Source organism: Mandrillus leucophaeus, unplaced genomic scaffold (assembly GCF_000951045.1).
Source record: "Mandrillus leucophaeus isolate KB7577 unplaced genomic scaffold, Mleu.le_1.0 Scaffold96, whole genome shotgun sequence".
Lineage (NCBI taxonomy): Eukaryota > Metazoa > Chordata > Mammalia > Primates > Cercopithecidae > Mandrillus > Mandrillus leucophaeus.
The window spans coordinates 4,583,744-4,607,115 of record NW_012110474.1 but is presented as its reverse complement, the minus strand read 5'-3'; the positions used below and the strand labels follow the sequence as shown (position 1 = coordinate 4,607,115).

General features: G+C 39.2%; 1 protein-coding gene and 1 pseudogene across 4 annotated transcripts in view; one reads left to right on the top strand and one right to left on the bottom strand.

The window, feature by feature from the left end:
• Positions 1-720, top strand: part of LOC105532463 — a 19,029-nt pseudogene extending 18,309 nt beyond the window's left edge.
• Positions 1-23,372, bottom strand: part of CDK19 (cyclin-dependent kinase 19) — a 237,785-nt gene that overhangs the window by 54,289 nt on the left and 160,124 nt on the right. For all 4 annotated transcript variants that reach the window (XM_011970639.1, XM_011970637.1, XM_011970635.1 and 1 more), the window contains one exon: positions 22,233-22,373. In XM_011970639.1, coding sequence (XP_011826029.1) covers positions 22,233-22,373 — 141 coding nt within the window. The remainder of the gene's footprint in view (positions 1-22,232; positions 22,374-23,372) is intronic.

Below are 23,372 nucleotides of genomic sequence, written 5' to 3'. Positions count from 1 at the left end.
TTCCTCCTGACCTTCGACTTCCACGAGACTACCGTGGACAAAAACAGTGACGACTCAATCGTGCGAACCGTGCCAGGCCAGCAGCTGCAGGAGAGCCTGCGAGCCACCTACCGCGATGAGCTTCTACGAGTACTTGCAGCGTGTCTTCAAGTACCTGGGCAAGCAAGGTGCGCGGTCGCGGGACCTGCGCGCCATCTACGAAGCCATCCCTTTGTCGCCAGGCATGGGCGACCGCTGCAGTTTGTGGCTAAGCAGGGCACCTGCTTCGAAGTGATTCTCATCTCTGATGCCAACACCTTTGGCATGGAGAGCGCGCTGCGCGCCACCGGCCACCACAGCCTGTTCCGCCGCATCCTCGGCAACTAGTCGGGGTCTGACCCGCGGGGACAACTGGCTCTGCGGCCGTTCCACACACACAGTTGCGTGCGCTGCCCCGCCAACATGTGCAAGCACAAGGTGCTCAGCGACTACCTGCGTGAGCGGGCCCACGACGGCGTGCACTTCGAGCGCCTCTTCCACAGGAGCGACAGTGCCAACGACTTCTGCCCCATGGGGCTGCTAGCGGGCGGCGACGTGGCCTTCCCGCGCCGCGGCGACCCCATGCACCGCCTCATCCAGGAAGCCCAAAAGGCGGAGCCCAGCTGGTTCCGTGCCAGCGTGGTGCCCTGGGAAACCGACGTGCGCCTCCACCTGTCACTGAAGGTGCTGAAGTCGTGCTGAGTACGGCCGCCTGCAGGGGAGCACCCGGGCCAACGGCGGAGGGGGCGGGGAGCGGGGATTCGGGAAAGACAGAGTTAGTTTTACTACTCCCTTTTCCCTTTGGCTTTGCTATATACCCCTCTGGGAATTTCTGGAAACTCGTCCATTTCTGGGCTTAGGGACAGGGGCTCAGAGCCGTCCCTATCGATGCAGTTAACCCACCTCGGCTGCCTCTCCCGTTCCACTGCGCATAGGTGAGTTCTGGCGTCTGACCCATCGCAGGGTGGCGCGCAAACCTTGGAAGGCAGCAGTGTTTCCTGGTCCTCCCAAGTGGTAAGAAGAGCTCCCTGGCAGGTGAGAGAAGGAAAATCTCCCGCCGCTGTAACTGTTGCTTCGGTCCGTGTGACCGCCACCCTCCAGTCTTCTAGGGCGAACCCAGGATCCTGAAATTCTCGTGGCCACAAGGACTCCCCACAGAGACAGAGGAAGGTCTCTGCCTATGGCCCCAGGCCTTCACGATCTTGCTTCACCCACCGCGACCCCACACTATTTCTGTGCTGTCTACACCCTCTTGCCTCCCTAACCCTGCACTCCCCTCTAAGACCCCCAAAGGAAAAGCCAGAGGGAACAATCGCCCCCTGGTGGTGACACGAGGTAGCGCACCGTCCGGCTCGGGTCTGGCTGGCCAGTAACCTTGAAGCGTGCGACGGCGTCTCTCTCCTTGCACCCCAGCCTCGTCTATGCAGCAAGAGACCAGGGACATCACCAAAGTCGCCCTCGTGGGCTGGGACCTCCGCGCACTCCTTCCCCCCAACAATGGAATAGAAAGCCATGATGTTTCTAAGCAGAACCAGCGAAACCCAAGCCCCACCTTCCTCTGGTGTTTTAGAACCACAAAGGAGGTGAAGAGGGGCGGGGCCGAGGGCGGGGGGGAAGATAAAAGGTAGAAATCCATGAACCAGAGAGAGTTACGAAGCCTTTGGGACAACTGGAGCAAGAAGAGAAAAAGTGCAAATAAACCATATTAGATCCAGTAGAGAATAGAAAAATTTAAAAATCCCATGAATAACTTTATTAATTTGAAAATGTAAATAAAGTCAAAAATGTAACCTACAAATTGATTCACAATGAATTACAAAAACTGAAGAAACTAAGAAATGCTAAATAAACTAAAACTGTAGTTAAAAATCTTTCTGAGAAAACACCAACCACGGATGATTTTAAAGGCAAGTTCTCAAAATTTTCAACAAACGGATTGTTTCAATATGATTCAAACACTGTCACATAACAGAAAACGAAGAAATGCTCCAAACATATTCTAGAAGGTCAATATAATGTTGGTAGCAAAACCAAAGAATGAAAAAGAAAAACTTCAGGCCAACCTTACTCATGCATATAGCTGTAAAAATATTTAACAAAATATTAGTAAACGAAATCCATCCAAATGGCTTAATATGAGAAAATCTATGTAAGTTTATCACCATATGAACAGACTAAAGAAGAAAATGATAAAATCATCTTGATAGATGCTTGGGGGAAAAAAACAGGTGATAGAATTTAACACCCATTCATGATAAATTTTCAGCAAGTTAGGCTAGAAAAAATCTACCTTAACTTGACAACAGGCACACACCAAAAAATTAAGAAGGAAACATTAGAAGCATTTCCTTTAAAATCAGAAATAATACAAGAATGCCTACCATCACCACTTCTAAAATCAACATTGTAATATAAACCTGGTACTATAAAACAATAATTAAAGGCGTATAGACTGCAGAAACAAAAGTATTGTTATTTGCAGATGCTATAATTATCTACATAGAAAACCGAAGTATTTACAGACAAATTGTTGGCAATAGTAACAGAGCTTAGCAAGCTGTCTGGCTAACTGAATAAAATGAAAGAGTCAATTGTATTTCTATATACCAGGAAAAAAAGAGCTAGGGAATATAATTTTTCAAAGGTAACACTTCTATAGCAAGAAAAACCATACAATGCCTAGGAATAAATATATCAAAGAATGTACAAGACTGGTATGCAGAACACCATGAAACCTTATCTTTTTATTTTGAGACAGAGTCTTGCTGTCACCCAGGCTGGAGTGCAGTGGCGTTATCTTGGCTGACTGCAACCTCTGCCTTCCAGGTTCAAGCGATTCTCCTGCCTCAGCCTTCTGAGTAGCTGGGATTACAGGCGCATGCCACCACACCTGGCTAATTTTTGTATTTTTAGTAGAGATGGGGTTTCACCATGTTGGTCAGGCTGGTCTTGAACTCCTAACCTCGTGATCCCCTCGGCCTCTCAAAGTGCTGTGATTACATGCGTTGGCCTCCGTGCCTGGCCGAAACCTAATCTTAAATGACATTTTAAAAGTCTTAAATAAATTAACCCATGTATATAGATAAGAAGATTCAATACAGAAAAAAAAAAATCTATTCTCCCCATACTTATCTGTAAATTCCATTTACAGTAATTTCAATCAAAATCCCATCAGGGATTTTGCTCCTATGGAACAAACTGATCAGTGGGATAGAGCGGAGACCCTCAATGGAATCATGATACCAAGAGAAGGGAAACGTGAGATCAGCAGAGAAAGGAGGATCTGTTCAATAAATGGTGTTGGTACAACAAGTCATTCAAATGTGGAAAAAATCAGTTAAATGAATCTTCACTTCATGCCATAAACACATAAATTTTAGGCAGATGTGAAAAGCAAAACTTTAAAACTTTTGGAGAAAAATATAGAGCATCTTTTTGATCCTAAGTTAGGGAAGAATTTCTTAAACAAGATACAAAAAAAAAACCCTAATCATAAAAGAAAAGACTGATAAATTTGGCTATATTAAAATAACTTCCAATTATCAAAAGATAAAGCAAATAAATGACAAAGCACAAACTGGCAGAAATATACACAACACATATAAGCAACAAAGATTCAGTATCCAAAATAAGGAACTCCTACAAGTCAATATGAAAAACGACAAAATAGAAAAACAGGTAAAATGTCTGAACAGGCCTTTAACTAAAGCACAGACAGGTTTAACCAATACACATATAAAAAGATGTTCAACCTCATCAATAATGAGGGAAATATAAATTAAGATCACAATGAGATACCATTTCATACCTACTAGATGGGTTCAAAATTTAGAATACTGAATAGGAAGCAGGTCAGTCAGAATTCCAGTACATAGCTAGTGGCAGAATAGTTGTTGGTACAACTTCTTTGGAAAACAATTTGGCATGACCTTGCAAAAGGAACAACTGTATATAGCCTTGGAATCAGTAATGTCATTTTTAAAAATGCCAGATTGTAATTTTTTTTAAAACTGTGGTAGAATCACACAGTGAATTTTAATATAGCAATAAAAAAATCACTGAATTACAAATAAATGTAAAAACATGTTCAAATCTTAGAAGCATTTTGTTGGGTTAAAAAAAAGCAAGATTTAAGACTATATAGAACAGGATGCCATTTCATAGAGCTTAAAACCAGACAAAGCTAAAGAATATACTGTTTAGACACTTATAAAAATGTGATAGCTCTTTAAGTAGAAGACAGTAATAGATTCAAAATCCAAGATATATGTTACCTCTTCAGAGGAGGCAGGATAGAATGGGGGAAACATAAACATAAGCTTGCTACTGGTAACCTTCCACTTACTGGGTAAAGTGACAGGTTATCAACAGTTTACTGTATTTTTATGCTTTGTAACATCCATAAATATTCCAAATATTCTTGTATATGTATCATATAATAAGAAGATAACAGAGACAAAAAATAAAGCAAGGCATGGAGACAGGCATTGTTGGGAGTAGGTTGGGAGGGTATAATTGTCAGCATTATTTAAGCATTATTTTAGATTCTTCAGAGAAAGCCTCTTTGAGAAGGTAACATTTGGAATAAGACCTGAGTCAGCTGGGTGTCTAAGGGAAGGACAGTCCTGGCAGAGCGAGGAGCAAGCTGGAAGGTCCGAAGCAAAAGAGGGGATACCTGGTGAACTGGAGACAAGACTAAGAAGAATAGGAGGGGTCAGGAAAAATAGAGCGATACAGAGATGGTAATTATAAAGAGAGGAAACCCAAGGAAGGGCTTGCTTGCTGTTTCAAATGGTTCTGTTTTCACCCAAGTCATTTTAGTACCAGAATTGGGCAGGTTCTTGAGCACCTTCTGGCCTTTGCTTTGGCAGCTGGGGAGGACTGCTACTGCTACAAGGTTTGCAGGAGGGCAAGGGCAAGGGCAAGGGCAAGGTCATGGTGTTGAGAGCAGTTAGGAAAAACCTGGGTGAGCTAACAGACTGGCAAATGAGAGAAAGAGCAAAGAGGTCAATGTGAGAAGAGGAGAGTAAGGACCAGAAATTGAGAGGTCAGGCAAAGGGCTGGGAAGGGGGTTGTCAGCTATACAGAATCACACAACTTGGAGAGACTTCGGGTTTTACATGACTAGGATTAGCATCACTTGTTATATTATCTTGTCTTCCCCGTAATTTTTAAACAGTTGAAATAGATGTACTATCTATCCGTCTATCATCTATCTATCTATCTATCTATCTCTCTCTCTCTCTCTCTCTCTCTCTATCTTTCCTTCTGCCCAATTTCTGATGGCAGATGATTTGAAGAGATTATCACTTCTAGTACACTAAATATTTCTATAATGTTTGATTTTGTCTATTTTGGTATTGCTTATAATTAGAGAAATGGCATTTTAAAACATATAATAAAAATAGGCCAGGCACGATCGCACAAGTCTGTAATCCCAGTACTATGGGAGGCCGAGAAGGGCAGATCGCTTGTGCTCAGGAGTTTGAAACCAGCCTGGGCAACATGGCGAAAACCCTATCTCTAAAAAAAATACACGCGTATTCCTGGATTTGGTTTACTAGTATTTTGTTTAATATTTTTACAACTATACTCACAGGTGAGGTTGGCCTGAAATTTTTCTTTTTCATACTTTGTCTGGTTTTGCTATCAAGATTATACTGGCTTTCTAGAATATGTTTGGAGCATTCCCCCTTTCTCTATTATTTGACAATGTTTGAATAATATCAAAACAATCAGTTGAAAATTTTGAGAACCTGCCTCTAAGATCATCTGGGGTTGATGTTTTCTCAGAAAGATTTTTAACTACAGTTTTAGTTTATTTAGCATTTCTTAGCTTCTTCAGTCTAAGAAAGAAATAATAAATAAATAAAAGAAGGAAGCAAAAGAGAATAAAGGGAGGTTGGAGGAACAAGAGTCAGTGAAAGATTCTGTGAAGGGAGAATTGCTTGAACCTGGGACGTGGAGGTTGCAGTGAGCTGAGATCACGCCACTGCACTCCAGCCTGGGCAACAGAGCGAGATCCTGTCTCAAAAAACAAACAAACAAACAACAACAACAAAAAAAAAACAAATAAAGAAAAAAAAGAGAAAGATCCTGTGAAGGAACATCAAAGGTAAGAAAACCAAAAACATAAAAAATAAAATAAATAAGATAAAAAAGAAAACAAAGGTAAGAAAACCTAGACAGCACAGGGTTCTCGAAGCTAAGAGAACCTAAAAAGGAAGAAGTAGCCATCAGGTGCAACATAATGAAAGCTGAGAAGAGGCCTCTGGAATGGACAACTGGGTCATAAGTGATTCCGAAAAATAATTTCTGTGCATTTACAGAAGTCAGACACAGTAAATGAGATCCAAATAAATGGGGAAAAGGTAAAGGAAGATTTAGAGGACACTTTTGAAAGCCTTAACGAGAATGGGATCTCTGGGGGACATAACAATTTTTTAAATTGTAAAATGATCAAATAAGCTATCTTATTTTTTTATTATTTTTCATTCCTTAAGTTTGAGCTTAAACCCTTTAAAAATAAAGACAGTGAGATAAAAACACTATGAAGTATGAGATCTGAGAGCAAAAATTGCTTCATGTAAGAAATGAACATAGATTATAAGCTGCTGAATGCAAGTAGTACAGGAGGTGGTTTTAGATCACTCAGCTATCTCTTGATAGAAGTTCTTACGGTCACTCTATGTCGAAACAGAGAATATGAGTAACACAATGGAATAAAGACACAAAGAGAGAGAAAAGAGGAATATCTCTTTTCTAGTATTAAAGTTAGTAGAGAATACCTTTGATTTAACATACTTGAAGCCTATGGAAGCTCTAAGTGTGGACTCTCCATGTAAAGTCTGAGATGAGGGCAGAGGCAGTGACATCATTTAGGGGAGTAGTAGCTTATGAGCTCTTTTGTAGTTTGAGAACCGAACCTAGAGCTTGGGCAGTAACCACAGAGAAGGGCTCCTGTAGTCAAGTTAAGACCTGGAATTGCAGAGGGAAGTCATTTTTAAATGTGCATTTCTTTACTGGGATTGCCTGTTCCCTTTAGAACAAGTAAATAAATGTTAAGGTCTCAAGATACTTGATGTTTCAAAATATGAAACTTGATGTTTTAAAATACAAATGAACAAATAATCACCATCAAAGTGTGTTTAATTTTTCAAAGAATTTTCATATCCATCATTTCATCTTTCTTAATGGAAATATTCAAGGGTATACAAGGCTATGGGTCAAGTCTCAGGGCAACTCCATCCAATCCTCAAGATTCTATACTAAGTTGTGTTTGCAGATGTTATGCTTCATTTTCAAAAGACTAACAGTGATTAATTTGAGTGAAAGTACATATTTTTTTTTTAAAAAAAGAAAGAAAACTACAGTTCATGCATACACACCTTCACCCACACAAAAAACCTAAAATGATGAAGAAAGGATACCAAAATTGTTCTGGCCTAGTTACATCCCAATTAACACAGACTATGCTTTACTAAAACTCCTCTTCTTACTGTGAACACAAAATGCCAGCTGTGAAAGAAAGTGATACTGCTGGGTTTGCACACTTTGGTTACCATAGAAACAGTAGAAATGGCAAGAGTTGGATGCCTCACATTTAAGTTATTGGCAATAAAATCAGATAGAGAAACCAATGCCCAGGGTTCATTTTAGTTAAATTGTATTTTAAAGGCAAAAGTCAGGGAAATAATGTGATAAGTAACATGATTACTCAGAAGCTATTCCTGAAATGTCTGCATTTTAGCAGAATTTAGTTAATGCTTGAATTTATATTCATTATACTTTACATGTACTTCAGATTTGCTTTTTCCTTCTATAGAATCAATTTTTTCACAGGGTTAAATATATTTCAGTTAATTGGCACATTATGAGTAGCACAGCCTAAAGATATACAATCTTTCTACTACACTTGCTTTCTCCCACCCCAGGACATTTGAGACAAAAATATGAAACTCATAATATGACTCTTATCAGTACCAATAAAGAGAGAAAAAGACAAACACAATTGTCTACAATCCTGAATAATAGGAACACAGACAATCAGAATATCAATCGGACTAGTTTCTGAAACAATGAACACTGCAGGCTTGATATTAATGGCTACAACCATATTTTTATTTAAATATTGTTAGTGGTGACACAACTTTCCTCACATTTGATACAAACGTACATTCCCAGGAAAAAACCCTCAGTTCATGCTCCTTTCTTTACACTGTTCTTCATTGTTTGCCCTGAACAAATAAGATTCTGCACTGTAACAAATAGGGCAAAGAACTACCTAAGAGTAAAATCTATGCCTGTTTCTTCTTTTTTTCTTAAGCAAACAGTTATTGGCTAATAGCATTAGTCTATCATAACTGCTTACCCCTTAAAACAACTTCATTGATTAGATAGTAGGTGATTTAAAATATAGAGAATCTGATCATTGTGATTGCAACTTCCTAGAGGGCAGGGAGAATCATTCTGTCGCAACTTTTTATGTCTGCCAAGAACTAGGTACAGACTGTGTTTAATACGTATTTGTGGAATGAGTAAACAATTAAGTGAATGAGCTAAATTGCCAATGGTTTGTACTCATAATCTATCCAGCTATGGGGTAAGGTATGAGTGTCCTCTGACAGGCAAGTTCCCAATTTGAAAAGAAGATGGCTGCGTGCAGTGGCTCGTGCCTGTAATCCCAGAACTTTGGGAGGCCAAGGCGGGCAGATCACTTGAGTTCAGGAGTTCGAGACCAGCCTGACCAACATGCAGAAACCCCGCCTCTATTAAAAATACAAAAAAGTAGCCGTGCGTGGTGGTGCATGCCTGTAATCCCAGTCACACGGGAAGCTAAGGCAGGAGAATTGCTTTAACCTGGGAGGGGTAGGTTATGGTGAGCCAAGATCACGCCATTGCTTTCCACCCCGGGCAATAAGAGCAAAACTCTGTCTCGAAAAAAAAAAAAAAAAGAAAGAAAGAAAAAAGAAAAGAAGTTGAAGGAAACTAGAATAAATACCTCAAAACATGCCAAGCTCACTTTGAATGACGGTTTTTAAAAGTTATTATTTTACTTTATTCTGGGGTTTCAAAAATCCTCTATAGGCTGGACGTGGTGGTTCACGCCTGTAATCCCAGCACTTTGGGAGGCCGAGGTGGGTGGATCATGAAGTCAGGAGTTCAAGACCAGCTTGGCCAACATAGTAAAACCCTGTCTCCACCAAAAATACAAAAGTCAGTCGGGCATGCGCCTGCAGTCCTAGCTACTTGGGAGGTTGAGGCAGGAGAATCGCTTGAACCCAGGAGGCGGAGGTTGTGGTGAGCCGAGTTTGTGCCACTGCACTCCAGCCTGGGCAATAGAGCAAGACTCTGTCTCAAAATAAATAAATAAATAAAATAAAAATCCTCTATATGCTAATGGCCCCCAAATCTACACCTCTAGGTCTCTAACCTTCCATATATCTTAGAGATATGTTGACTGCATGTTGACCATCACCACAGTCACCTCAAACTCAACTTGTCCAAACTAGATTTTTACTTTTCCCTGTCAAAACTGCCTCTTTTTTTGGTTAATCCTTTCTCAGTCACAAAGTCAACAACAGCAGAAGTCTGAACTTGCACTGATGCTCTCTTTTCTCCCTCAAATCTAACCAATCCTCAGATCTGACTACTTACATCCTACACTTTTGTCGACTATCTCCCCTCCTCTCAATTCGGATCACCTCTGTCATAGTTCAGGCCTTCTTTACTTCCCCACCAGCTGACTTCAACCACCTGATAAGGCTGCTATCCCTAAGTCCTCAAACCGACTCTCCATAGCCCTGTCTGAGTGGTCTATCTTTAACAAAAACCCGACCAGCTCAGGAAACTGGACACAGGAAAAATCCACACTTCTAAATAGGACAACTAAGATCCACCATAATCTGGTTCTCTTTCTCCTGCCTCTTCTTTTACTACTTCTTGCCTTGCCCCAGTAATATAAAGTGCTTGTACTTTCTTCTCTATGCCCTTATTCATACTCCTCTGCCTGGGATGCTCCCCCAACCCGCCTCTCTTCACCTTACCAATTTCTACGAATCCTTTCCTATTCAGCTCAGTATGAATCGTCCAAGGTACTCAGTACCTTATGCCTAGCTGATCCTTGCATGTACCTCATAATTTCTTTTGTAAACCTTGTTGCTTTATGATTATGTTTGTTGAATCTTCCCCACCATGTACTCATTGGGGAAAGGGATTGTATTTATTAACTCTGTATTCCCAGTACCCAGCATAGTGTCTGGTACATGTTAAGAAGCCAAATATGTTTGTAATGCAAATATTCTAAGTCTGTAAACCAGTACTTCCCCCAACAGAAATCCAGTTATAAATAAATGGTTAAAATAACAATTAGGTTCCACAATTACATTAGTGTCATAACTTTAGGTACACTGTAGGCTAAATAGGTCTTTCTATTCAGAGACTCTAACTACTGTTTAAAATGTTATTTCTAATGAAAATGCCTTTCCAGTTTCAAATTATGTATTTACAACTAGATGTAGGCTATCTGTAAATCAGGAGAAACCTGTAGTATTAAATGCTATGATTAATTTCATTTTAGCTTAAACTGGTCTAACAGTATCTGTAATATAACACCCATGTTAATCAAACTTCAGTATTCACAGTAAACAATGCTTGCCAACCCAGCACTACCAACAGTTAACAATGTATTTCTTTGTCTTTCAGGAGTAGTTACCGGCCTGAACAACAGAGATAAGGTTCTTTTCTCTAACAAGAGCCAATAAAAAGCAACAATTATAAAACGTTCAATGCAAAACAAGTAAGTGTATGTAGCAGGCTATTTACCTAACTAACTTCAAGGTCATTATGCGAGTATAATCAAGATATATTCCACATTAACATCCATGGCAGGAATAATGCTACAAAGGTATTCGGATTTATTCCTGTTCATTAACGAGTACAATTCATCCTTAGAGAAGCAACACTGGTAGAGAGTAGCTTTCTATTTACGTCTGGAATACCCACATCCAAATCAAATAATTTGGTCTCATTATCATGAGAAATTAAGAATGTCAGAGATAGAAATTTCCAGACTGAGTCCTCTTGTTTTACTGATGAAGAAACAGAGGCCAGAGAAGTGAAAGACCTACAACTTGACCAAGTTCACTCTGTGTGGGGAGTAGCAGGTCCAGATGAAGACCTAGTTCTCTCAGAGATGCATTCCAAGCCAGAGTTGTGAGAGCCACAGCACCCTGGGAAAATGAACAGTACTTAACTGATTATGGCCCTCCCTATAGAAGACTTCTACCTGATGTGTGCTTAGTTGAGAATATAATCCCACAAAGTAACTATCATATGTAATCTCTTGGTAAAATGAATCAAGATTCCCTTATTCTTATAAGGTACCTATGTTGCTAGTCTAATAGAATACCTGTTGTGTTAATTACCCAGGTATACATTTATCAAAACTCATCAATTTGTAATTAAAATGGGTGTACTTTACTGTATATAAATTCCACCTCAATAAAATTAATTTAATAAAATAGCATGCCTAAATTGATTCTTCAGTAATAGCCAAAGGCCTCAAAGTACTGGGGCTCTGTCTGTAGCCTTTGGTTCTCAACTAGTTCCTGCCATTGCTATCAATGTGGGATGTATCTTAATTAGACCCTCCTAGTGACCTTGAAGTTAGTTTGGTAAACAGTCTTCTTAATACATATATTTGTCAGCACGGGCCACTAAAATTTTATGCTTAGGTCAGTGATTATCAAATGAGCCCTGTCCCTGAATTAACCTTAAGAGACTTTGAATGTCACTGTGAGTCAAACCATGGCTCCTTGAAAGCTGGCCCTCTTGGAAGAGGGATTCTTGGTATGTACCCTCTAACTATGGAATAACTGGTGGAGCATTAATTCAAACTGACAGATAGATGTGCAGGACTCTGTTGAAAGCTCCAACTACAGGGCTATGAACCCAGATGATAAAAAACTGTCATGCCAAAAAGAAAAATCATAGCCCATGTCTAGAAAAGACATCAATATTACCTTCCTACACATGTAAGGTGTGTGTCACCATGTCCAGAGCACTGTAAGAAACATTGTGTCTGATCTTCACAAGGCCTGTGTAGAGGCAGCAAGACAGGAGCATGGATGGCATCACTACCATCAAAGGCCTCCAGACTGCAGACATGAACAGCTGAGCCATAGACTATCAAGAATTCAGCTTTAAGGAACCTGTTAGGAACCAGAGGTCACTGGCAGGAACACTAGTATGATTCTTCAGTATGGGAAGACTTGCAATTGTCCAAAATCACCTAAAATAGCAGGTTAGAAGATATCCAGGCCATACTTTGCTTTTTGATTGCTAACTCTGCATTTTAAAAGCAATTAGAATGATTAAGTCATATTAAAAGAAATACTACTTCTTGTCATAATTCTCTTTAAGCAGAATGTTAACTGATAAATCAAATAAAAAATAACGAATTATTAAGTCATTTGACTAGCATGGAATTGTTACCTCCAAAGCCTGTCTTAGTAATATCTCATTCAAGAAGAAAGAATGAAAAGTACATTTGAAGCAGTTGCTAATTGTGATCTCATTTAATCAAGCTTTTTTAAAACTTCCTTATTTTAAATATGAAAACTTGGCAAAAATATTTGTAATATTTAAATATAAACAGGATGAAACATAGCCTACTTTTTTGTTTTAACACCAGGAGGCATGTTTCACGTATTTACACTAGATCTCTGCTTTGTAAAGCTGAGGGGCAAGGAAGAGTAGGAGACAACAGGCATTCTCAGGGAAAAAAGAGGTTAAAGAAAGGGTATCTTTGGATTACTGGCAGAATCAAGAAAGAATGTACAGAAGCTTCTGCAGAAAGGAAATGAGGAGATATTCAGCAACTCTGGAGCTACATTCAGGAACTTTGGTGGAACTGAGGGTCAATAACCACATAAATTACTTCTCAGTATTCCCCATTTTACAGATGAGTAAACTGAGGCTTAAGGATCAAAATCTTAGAAATAACTTTTTAAAGTGTAGGTTCTCAAAGTTTCTATATCTTAAGGACTAAGTAAGGCTAAAACTCTAGAGAACAGTATTAAATGCCTGCAAAATGCTGGCATGATGGTTACAGTAAGATTTTGAGGGTTTTGCCTTATCAGGCCCTATTTAGCAGAGACAAAATTAAAGACCTGCTGTATCTCCTTGTCAGACAATTTACGAAGAGAAGCTATGCTGCATGCAGAGATTTCTAAGCACTTATTTTAATCAAATGTTCAGAAAGATGAATAGTACAGCATTTTCTTACAGCTGAGTAAAAATAGAGGGTGGTCTTTGACTTTTGCATACATAGTATTAGACTTTCACACAGAGATGTCTTCACTCTCTTTAGCTAAGGGTCTTTTTCATGTTTCTGCATGGTGTCCTTTCAATGCCTTTTGGCTAGCTGTTAACAATTCATCAGAAATACGAGCCTTGCCATGTTTTGCCAAAATAATGTTTTGCCATTATTTAAAATTGTCTTTGCATTTTTGCCTCTGCTTTACACAAAAGAGCAGAATATAGAAATAAGAAAGTACTAATACTAGTGATAAGCACAGGCCTCAGACTGCATAAAAAGATGGAAATGTCTAGGTATGTTCAAAGTGATAAATTCTGGACCTCAATTGAACACATCCTCTGAACTTAAGTGGATTAAACCTGTGGTTCGACAGCAGGGAGGGGAAGAAGAGGAGAGGAGAGGAGGGGGAAATTAGGAAACATATTTTGAATTCTGAAAATCACTGAACGTTTCTAAAAGGGAAGAGATAACTAGTACATTATAACTATTTGTTAGCTCTTTCCAACCAGAACTGCCCCTAGATCATATCATCCACGTAACTTTTACACATGAAAAAATTATATATGAAAGGTGGGGATTTTTTGCATTTTCTTCACTGCATTTCCACTAAATAAAAAATGACAACAGGATCCAGGTATCATTTAATTTTTGTTTTGTTTTTTAGAGACAGGGTCTATGTCGTGCAAATTGGACTGGAACACCTGGGCTCAAGGTATCTTCCCACCTTATCCTCTTGAACAGCTGGGCCTGCAGGCATGTGCCATCACAGCTAGCCCCAAGTATCATTTAAAAGCTTCCTCAACTCTGATAGTGAAACAAGATATTTCCCTGACCCCTTCACAGGCTGGAACTGGAGTGCACGGGTGCTGGCAGGGGGTAAACTCCACTCACTCAACCCGGTCTCAGGAGGGAGAGCATGCAGATGAGTGGGTGCAGGAGCCAGGTCAAGTGCTTTTGGGCACCTGCAGGAGCAAAACTCTGTGCAGGTCCCATGACAGTGTCTAAGGGGTATGCCCACGACCCCTTAAGTCACAGAAGGAATGGTACAGTGCCATTTTAGCTTTGCCATCTGTAGACAGCTTAAGTGTTAACAGCTCAGTGGAGGGTCGGTGTGGCAGCCTTTTGCACCCACACTCATGGCACCCGAGTTCTTATCCAGCATCTAGGAGGAATGAGGTCGCCCGGGCAAACTGAAGATGGTAAATGCAGGGGATTTTATTGCCAATAAAAGTAGCTCTCAGCCGGGCGCGGTGGCTCACGCCTGTAATCCCAGCATTTTGGGAGGCTGAGGCGGGTGGATCATGAGGTCAGGAGATCGAGACCATCCTGGCTAACATGGTGAAACTCCGTCTCTACTAAAAACACAAAAAAGTAGCCGGGCATGGTGGCAGGCACCTGTAGTCCCAGCTACCTGGGAGGCTGAGGCAGGAGAATGGGGTGAACCTGGGAGGCGGAGCTTGCAGTGAGCCAAGATCGTGCCACTGCACTCCAGCCTGGGCGACAGAGCGGGACTCCGTCTCAAAAAAAAAAAAAAAAAAAAAAAATGTGGCTCTCAGAAGGAAGGGGAGCTGAAAAGGGGATGAAGCAGGAAGGTAATTTTCCCCTGAAATCCAGCCATCTCCAACTAGACTCTTCTCCAAAGCTACACCATCAAGCTGTCCTTCTGAAGTCAAGCTGCTTCTCTCCAACATCCAACCAGTCTCCGACCTCCAGCTGCTTCTCCTCCTCTCTGCCGGCTGAGCCTGAGGTTTTTATGGGCACAGGATGGGGAGCAGGGCAAGCTATGGGTGGTTTTGGAAAAGGCAGCATTCAAGTGGGAAAACAGGGATGTAAGTTCTCACTTTGGGCCACAGTATCAGGCCTTTAGGCTTGAGGGTGGTAACCTAACCAGGGACCCACCCTCTTCTACCCAGAATTTCCCTGCCTCCTGTGCCTATCTACAGGTAGCTTCAGACATAGTTTCCAATCTTTCCCACCTCCTGGTATACACACTGTTGTGTAAATGCCTCTCCTTGAGTCTGGACTTTACCTAATAACTTGCTTCTAGTGAAGAGAATACAACAAAAGTAATGGGATGTCACTTTCATACTTAGATTACAGAAGACTGACTTTCATCTTATTAATACTCTCTCTCTTGCCTTCTTGCTTGCTCACTCTGGTGAGCAAAACTGCCCTCTTGTGAGATGTTCTATGATGAGGCTCATGTGGCAAGGAACTTCACCTCATGAGCTGATAGATGAAAGTTTCCACCCATCAGCTCACAAGGAAATGAATCCAGCCAACAACCAAATGAGCAAGCTAGGAAAGGGATTCTTTCCAGTCAAGCTTTGAGATCACTACCACCCCTCAAAAGACCTTGAAACAAAGGACCCAGGTAAGCCACATATGGATTCCTGACCCACAGAAGCTGTGAAATAATAAATATTGTTTAAGCCACTAGGTTTGGGGTTAACCTGTTATACCACAACAGATAACTGATACAGAATTAAAACATACATAGCCAACATGTCATAACCCAGAATGCTGTTGAAAATCCAGTAAGTATTCTGCCTGAATACACAGGTGTCACAAGAAAGCAAAATCAACAAACCAAAACTATAATTTGCTGTCAATCAGTATGAAAAAATATCCAAAGTCATATAATACATAGATGGTTCCTAACATACAATGGATCAATGTATTGATCTTTCAACTTTAGGATGGTGCAAAAGCAATACACATTCAGTAAGCTCCTTAACTTACAAAGAGGTTACTTCTGGATAAGCCCACTGTACGTTAAAGATATTATAAGTTAAAAACATACTTTTGCCTTATAATGTTTTCAACTTACGATGGGTCTATTGAGATGTAACTCTATGAAAAATTGGGGAATATCTGTACTTTCCTCTGTAACTAGAATATCTATTGCAACATTTCTTTTTTATTTTATTTTATTTATTTATTTAGAGATGGGGTCTCGCTATGTTGCCAAGCAGGAGTACAGTGGCTATTCACAGATACAAATAGCGCACTACAGCCTTGTACCACTGGCCTCAAGCAAACCTCCCAGCTCAGCCTTCAGAGTAGCTGGGACTACAGATATGTGCCACCCTACCCATTTTGCACCATTCTCTTTAATCAAATGAAATCATATCTGACTTACAGTATTGGCAAGGTTTTTTGTTATTATTACCCTTCTGATAGACTTCTAACAGAATACGTTTTTAGTTCTGTGAACTAAACATTTTAGTAGCTGTTAATTAATAACAAAAGCCAAAAGATTCCTGGATACAAAATTATTTTCTCTCTCAACTGGATCTCACAAAATTTTGATACACTGTACCATGTTTGCAGACCATATACTTATTTGTGCCTACAGACTTCAAAAGACTGCAAATTCACCCACTAATGTGAAAAGAGCTTTGGGATGGAAACTCCAACATATTTATTTATTTTTTTTTTATTTTTTATTTTTTTGGGGCTGAGTCTCACTCTATTGCCCAGGCTGGAGTGCAGTGGCACGATCTCAGCTCACTGCAATCTCTACCTCCAGGGTTCAAGCGATTCTCCTGCCTCAGCCTCCCAAGTAGCTGGGATTACAGGCATGTGCCACCACACCCAGCTAATTTTTGTATTTTTAGTAGAGATGGGGTTTCACCATGTTGGCCAGGCTGGCCTCAAATTCCTGACCTCAGGTGATCCGCCTGCCTTCACCTCCTGAAGTGCTGGATTACATGCGTGAGCCACTGCACCTGGCCTCCACACATATTTTTTAAAAGACAGAGCTAGGGTTGGGGACCTAAAGCATTCATTAAAATCCTTCATTCAATAAAGACTTCGTGCTTATTGTGTACTAGGTTCTGGGATACGATAATGAAAAAGAAATAGTCTAACTGATAGTTCAGTTTCTATCACTGATCTAGTAGCAAGATTCTGAAATGAAGAAGTCATAAATCCACTTAATAATATTATCATTTAGCCAGCATTTCTCTATCATTGCTGAAGAATAATGTGAAATTGCCAGATGCCTTGCTGAAATTCAATTCAAATAACTTATGAGCACAGACAATATGCCAATGCTGGAACTACAAAAATTAGTGAGATGTTATGAACCTTGCTCTCAAGAAGCTCATAATTTTGAAAAAGAGATAAACTATATCTTGGCATTCTTCCAATCTACCAAAATAGTAATCCCATAAAAATGAGTCATCCTACATTTCATTTTCTTACTCTTAGCTATATCCTGCTATAAAATTAAAATACATCTTTTCTCCCTTGGTGTTTACAAGTTCCAAATATTTATAGACTTATGCCTCTATTTCACTGTCTCTCAGCCAAGATGAACATATTTAGCTCTCTTTCTCCTTTCCTTTTAAAGCAATTCCTCATTTTAAGTTATTTTTGGTGACTTTATTTACATTCTCTATTTCTGTATTAAATTCTAGGATTCAAATGACATAATTAAAATACTGATTTAGATATAAAATCCATCACAATGAAAAACACCAACCTTTATGATGACGTAATGCCTCTGTGTGTGATGTCCAAAACACTGGCTTTTATTTACTTTACATTTTTTATATTATATTGTAAATTTATATTTACTCTAACACATTTAATTGTATGGATTTTCCAGGTTTCTCACATCAAATGAAATTTAGAGATGGTGAGCACTCAGTTGTGACTAACAAATAGTGTAAAGCCAAATTTCTTACAGCAATAGAAAATGAAGCATTAAGAAAAACAAAACTAGTCATTGACTACAACAGCAACTCTTAAGCTCACAAAACAGAATTTTTCAAATGTCTCCATCATCCTCTTTTTAAGACCATATTCACATTTGATATACTTTGTATTTCTGTATCTACTACAGAATATATTTATAAAGCAAGCATACAGTTTAAATCTACTCCTGAAAGTACTTTGGCAAAACCATGACAATATGGCACAGATATCAGGACTCAAGATTAGTGAATCAAGAATTGAAGAGGCTATCACAGACTAGATTCCTGTTGGTTCAAAGTTTCTTTTTCTTTTTATTCAGACAGGGTCTCGATTTGTTGCCCAAGGCTGGAGTAGAGTGCAGTGGCACAATCACGGCTCACTGCAGCCTTGACCTCCTGGGCTAAAGTAGTCCTCCCACTTCAGCCTCCTGAGTAGCTGAAACTACAGGCATGCACCACCACACCCAGTTAATTTTTTATTTTTTGTAGAGATAGGGTCTCACTATGTTGCTCAGGCTACCCTTGAACTCATGGGCTCAAGCAATCCTCCTGCCTTGGCCTCCGAAAGTGCTGAAATTACAAGCATGAGCCACCACGCCCACTCAGTTCAAAATTTCAAATCTTATTAGAGTTATTCACTTGAGGAGTTGGAGGCGTTCAGTAAATGTGTGGGTAAAATATAAACCAGTGCTATACTATATAAGAACCAGATTCAGAATGCATTTTCAACACTGTGTTCATGCCATTGATGAGGTAATAATGATCAGTGGTGGCTTTTCTAGTGGGGGAAAAAAATCATTCTGTGTGCACAAACTGTCAGTACTTAAACAAAAAGATCCCCAAAACTCTCTAACTCAAGCAGGCTCCAACCTATACCTTCTGAGCACAACCTCACACTACTGCAATTCAGTTTATCCATATTTGAGCCAACCAGAACTGCACATCCTTTCTGAGATAATCCAAGTGCTTCTTTACCTCAGAATGTTTACATTCCAAACTCCCTTAGGTTACCCTCATCACCCAAGTCTCTATTTAAATTCTACTCATCCCTCAAAGTCCAGCTCAAATGTAACCTGCTCTTTGAAACTTACCCTTATCCCCTACTCAGAAGCTCTTCTGACCTTGCATAGATTTAGTCTGTACTTCTCATGTAGCTACAATCACATTTTCTCTCATCTATCTTATAGTGTAATTGTTTGTATGTATGTCATATTTCTTCAAGGCTCCTTGAGAAGAAGGTCTTTGACATGATCATATTTGTGGTGTTCCCATCCCTCTGTGCTTTACACATACAAGAAAAAAAAATGTTCATTGAGGATAGTGTATTCAAATGCCTGATCCCCAAAATGTCAGTACTATTCTCCCTGATACTCATTCACTGAGGAAATACTTCTATTGTGTACAGGGGCAGTAGTGAACAAAAAGAGTCAGATATAGACCTTGCTCTCTCAAGAAGTTCACAGGCTAGGAGATGTTCTAAGAGATCTCTAAAACTGCTATAATACTAACAGATAAATTCCATAAGAGAAGTAAAGATGCAGTACAACAGGAACTAACAACAAGAAGAGATTGATTCCAAGTACACATGGATATGAGGGTAAGTTTTAATTAACATTTGTGTTGGGCCCTGAAAGACAGAGGGTATTTGAATATGTTGAGATGGGGTAAGGGGTTTTAAGATAGGGGAAATAAAGGCCATTAAGGCAGGAAATACCAGAAGGAGACAGGGAACACTCAGTAGTTCAGTAGTAAAGTATACATGAAAGATGACAGGGATAGAGAACAATTTTAAAGGCAGTTAAAGCTAAAATTGGTAAAACTCTGAAAGCCAAATGAGGAGGTAGAGTTTTAGTCCGTAAGCAATGAGGAACTATTTCAAAGTTCTTGAGCAGGAGCTGAGAAGTTAGTCAGAAGGCCCAAAGTGGACTGGAAGGGAAAGAGATTGTTGAAAGTATAGGGAAAGTATAGAGGCTAGTATCACAATGCAAGAAAGAGGTAATAAAAGCCTGAACTAGGAATGAGGACTAGAGATGAAAATAGATGAATGCAAGGCATATTTTAGATACAATGCTGAAAGAACTTGACAAGTTCTGGATGTGGAGTGCAAAGAAGGGTCTCCAAGAGGTAAAAGAAGTTTCTAGGCTAGGATGAGGGTGGTACCATAACCAAAAGAGAGGACACTAAAGCAGCAGCAAATCCGAATTGGGAGCACACTGAGTCCTGGCATACTAAATTTTGGTATCAGTGAACATTCACGTGACCATATCATGAATAAAATATGTTAAGCTATGCTGTTTAGAACAAAATATAGAATTTTATGAAACAAGAGAGAGGAGCTCAGATACATTAATCTTCAATAAAAAATTTTGATCAATGATTCAAAGATGAACATAACCTCAAATATATAACCTGCATATGTTTCACTAAGTGCATGGCAGATTAAAATCTAAAAGCCCATTTATGAAAGAGTTCTTCTCATGATCTAGAACAACATCATGTACCCAATAATCTTTTTGTTTGTTTCTTTTGAGATAGGGTCTGGCTGAGTTGCCCAGGCAGAGTTTGCAGTGATCTCAGCTCACTGCAACCTCCAACTCCCAGGCTCAAGCCATCCTCCCACCTCAGCCTTCCGAATAGCGGGGACCACAGGAGCGCACCACCACACCTGGCTAATTTTTGTATTTTTTGTTAGAGATGGGGTTTTGCCATGTTGCCCAGGCCAGTCTCGAAGTCCTGAGCTCAAGTGATCCACCCACCTCAGCCTTCCAAAGTGCTGGCACTACAGGCATAAGCCACCACACCCAGCCCAATAATCATTTTAAAACATGCTGATTCATAGCTAATAGTAAAGTGGACATGTGGAAGTCTCAAAGAATCTTACAGTTAAAAATTATAAGGAGAGGCCGGGCGTGGTGGCTCACGCCTGTAATTCCAGCACTTTGGGAGGCCAAGGAGGGTGGATCACCTGAGGTCAGGAGTTTGAGACCAGCCTGGCCAACATGGTGAAACCCCATAGTCTCTACTAAAAATACAAAAAAAATTAGCCAGGCATAGTGGTGGGTGCCTGTAATCCCAGCTACTTGGGAGGCTGAGGCAGAGAATTGCTTGAACCCAGGAGGCGGAGGTTGCAGTGAGCCGAGATGGTGCCACTGCACTCCAGCCTGGGCAAAAGAGTGAGACCCTGTCTCAAAAAAAAAAAAAAAAAAAAAAAAAAAAAATTATAAGGAGAAATACTCCTATTAATACGGTAAATGCATCTTCTGTGGTCACTATCATTTGACCCCAATTTATACAATGTCACAGCAAGACATGGTCAAGTCAGATAAGTAGCCCTGACTGACAAGGTCCCAAGGGATACTAACTACATCCTTTCATCAATAAACACTTCTCATCAGTTAATAAAATGGAATTTACCTACATGTATCCCTACCATATCCCAAGAATTTTCAAAAGCCTAAGAAACAAAAGATCATGAAATCACTTTGTGGGGGCAAAATAAAATCTCTGATGATAAACTGAGGAGCAAATGAGGATTACAGTTATTCCATAACCATATCTTCTTAAGAACAAACAAAAGAAACTTGCATCAACATAAACTAAAATAACAACAGTGTGAAGATGAATACCTAGCAATATAATTAGATATCAGTAAATGATGGTTACATGTATATTGAATAAAAAAGTAAAATCAAACACTAAATTGCAGCTAATTTGCCTAAGTATATACCACCTGTTAGATTTATTTATTCATTTGTTTATTAATATTGATAACATTCTTTTTACTAGATGCAATGTCATTATTTCAGTTTAGATTTTAAGGGAAGGAAAAATGAGAACTCAATATTAATTGCATTTTTACTAATGAGCAATAATATGAAGAACAAATTGGATTGAAATGTGCATGTTTCACATGTGACTACTCCATTAAAATTGTACAGTAATCATTTGTTCAAAATCACACTGATATTTTACAGCTATGCATAAATATAATGGAATGATATACACCAAATGTTAAATAGTGTTAATCTTTTGATTACAGGTTTATGGGTGATTTTTATCTTCTTTTCTGCTTAGGTATCCTTTCAAGTTTTTCTATAATTAATGTTTTATTATAATGGTACCAAGAAGAAAATAATTTTTTAAAAGAGGAGGGAAAAACATATTGATGAATTTAAAAGAAAAATACTTACCAAGTCTCTGTGAAGCACCCAATTTGCATGGAGGTAATGGATACCATCAAGAATCTGGTACAGTAAGGATTTAACCATAGATCTTGGCAACTGCATGGGCTTTTTATTTGCTTTTGATGCACGGTGAAACTTAATAATATGCTAAAAATTAAAAAAAAACATAATAATATAGTCTTTGCTAATATCTATGCCAATAAAACACAATCAATGCTGTAATAAATGCTCTATATTTTAAAATTACTTATTAAAGGCCAATAATGACACAAAGAAAAATAATTTGAATAGTAAGTTCAACCAAAACTGAATCTATTTTGAGGGTGAATGTGACCCTGTTAATGAGGGGTTATAATGACTAAATTTACTGAAACCATTAAGATTTTCATTAAATAGGACCAAAAGGTAAAAAGGACTGATATTGAAACAGCTGCCTAAGAAGAGTATTATATTCTCTACTGACAGAATGAAAGATTAAAAAAAGAAAGAAAAACTATAAATCTTCACTTTCTATAAAAAGTTAGCACTTAGTACACTTGGGTAACATCACTGATCAGGTGTGTATTTGAATTATTGGAAAACTTCCATCTTTGTTTGGCACAGAATAAATAGGAATATATTCCTGGGAGTTAATGTTAAATATGAAATTGCTAAAAAGGAGGAGAGAGAAAAAATAGGAAATTCAATCCCATTGAAATAAATAAAACTGGGTCATCATATTCAAATTTTTATATCCACATAAATATTGTGGGTTATAAAAACATTGTACGGAAAGGGAAAAAATGCTACCGGCCCCCGCAGTGCTCCCACCTCCACCTCCATCCCCCCCCACTCCTGTCTCTGTCCAAAACATAAAATGGACACTGAGGACCATCAAAACACTATGCAAACAATACTGATGAAATTGTCAATAGTGCTCCAGTAACTTTAAGATGACCAAATGGTATGTAAAATTATTAAGCTATTTATACAGCTTTCTTATTTTTATAAACTGCTCAGTAATAACATTGATTTGATTTTAAGAAATAATAGAAAATTAGAGTTTATACTACAGCAGTGATTTCCAGTAGAAATACACTGGGAGCCACATGTATAACTTTCCACTTTTTAACAGCTACATTAAAAAAAAAAAAAAAAAAGAGCTGG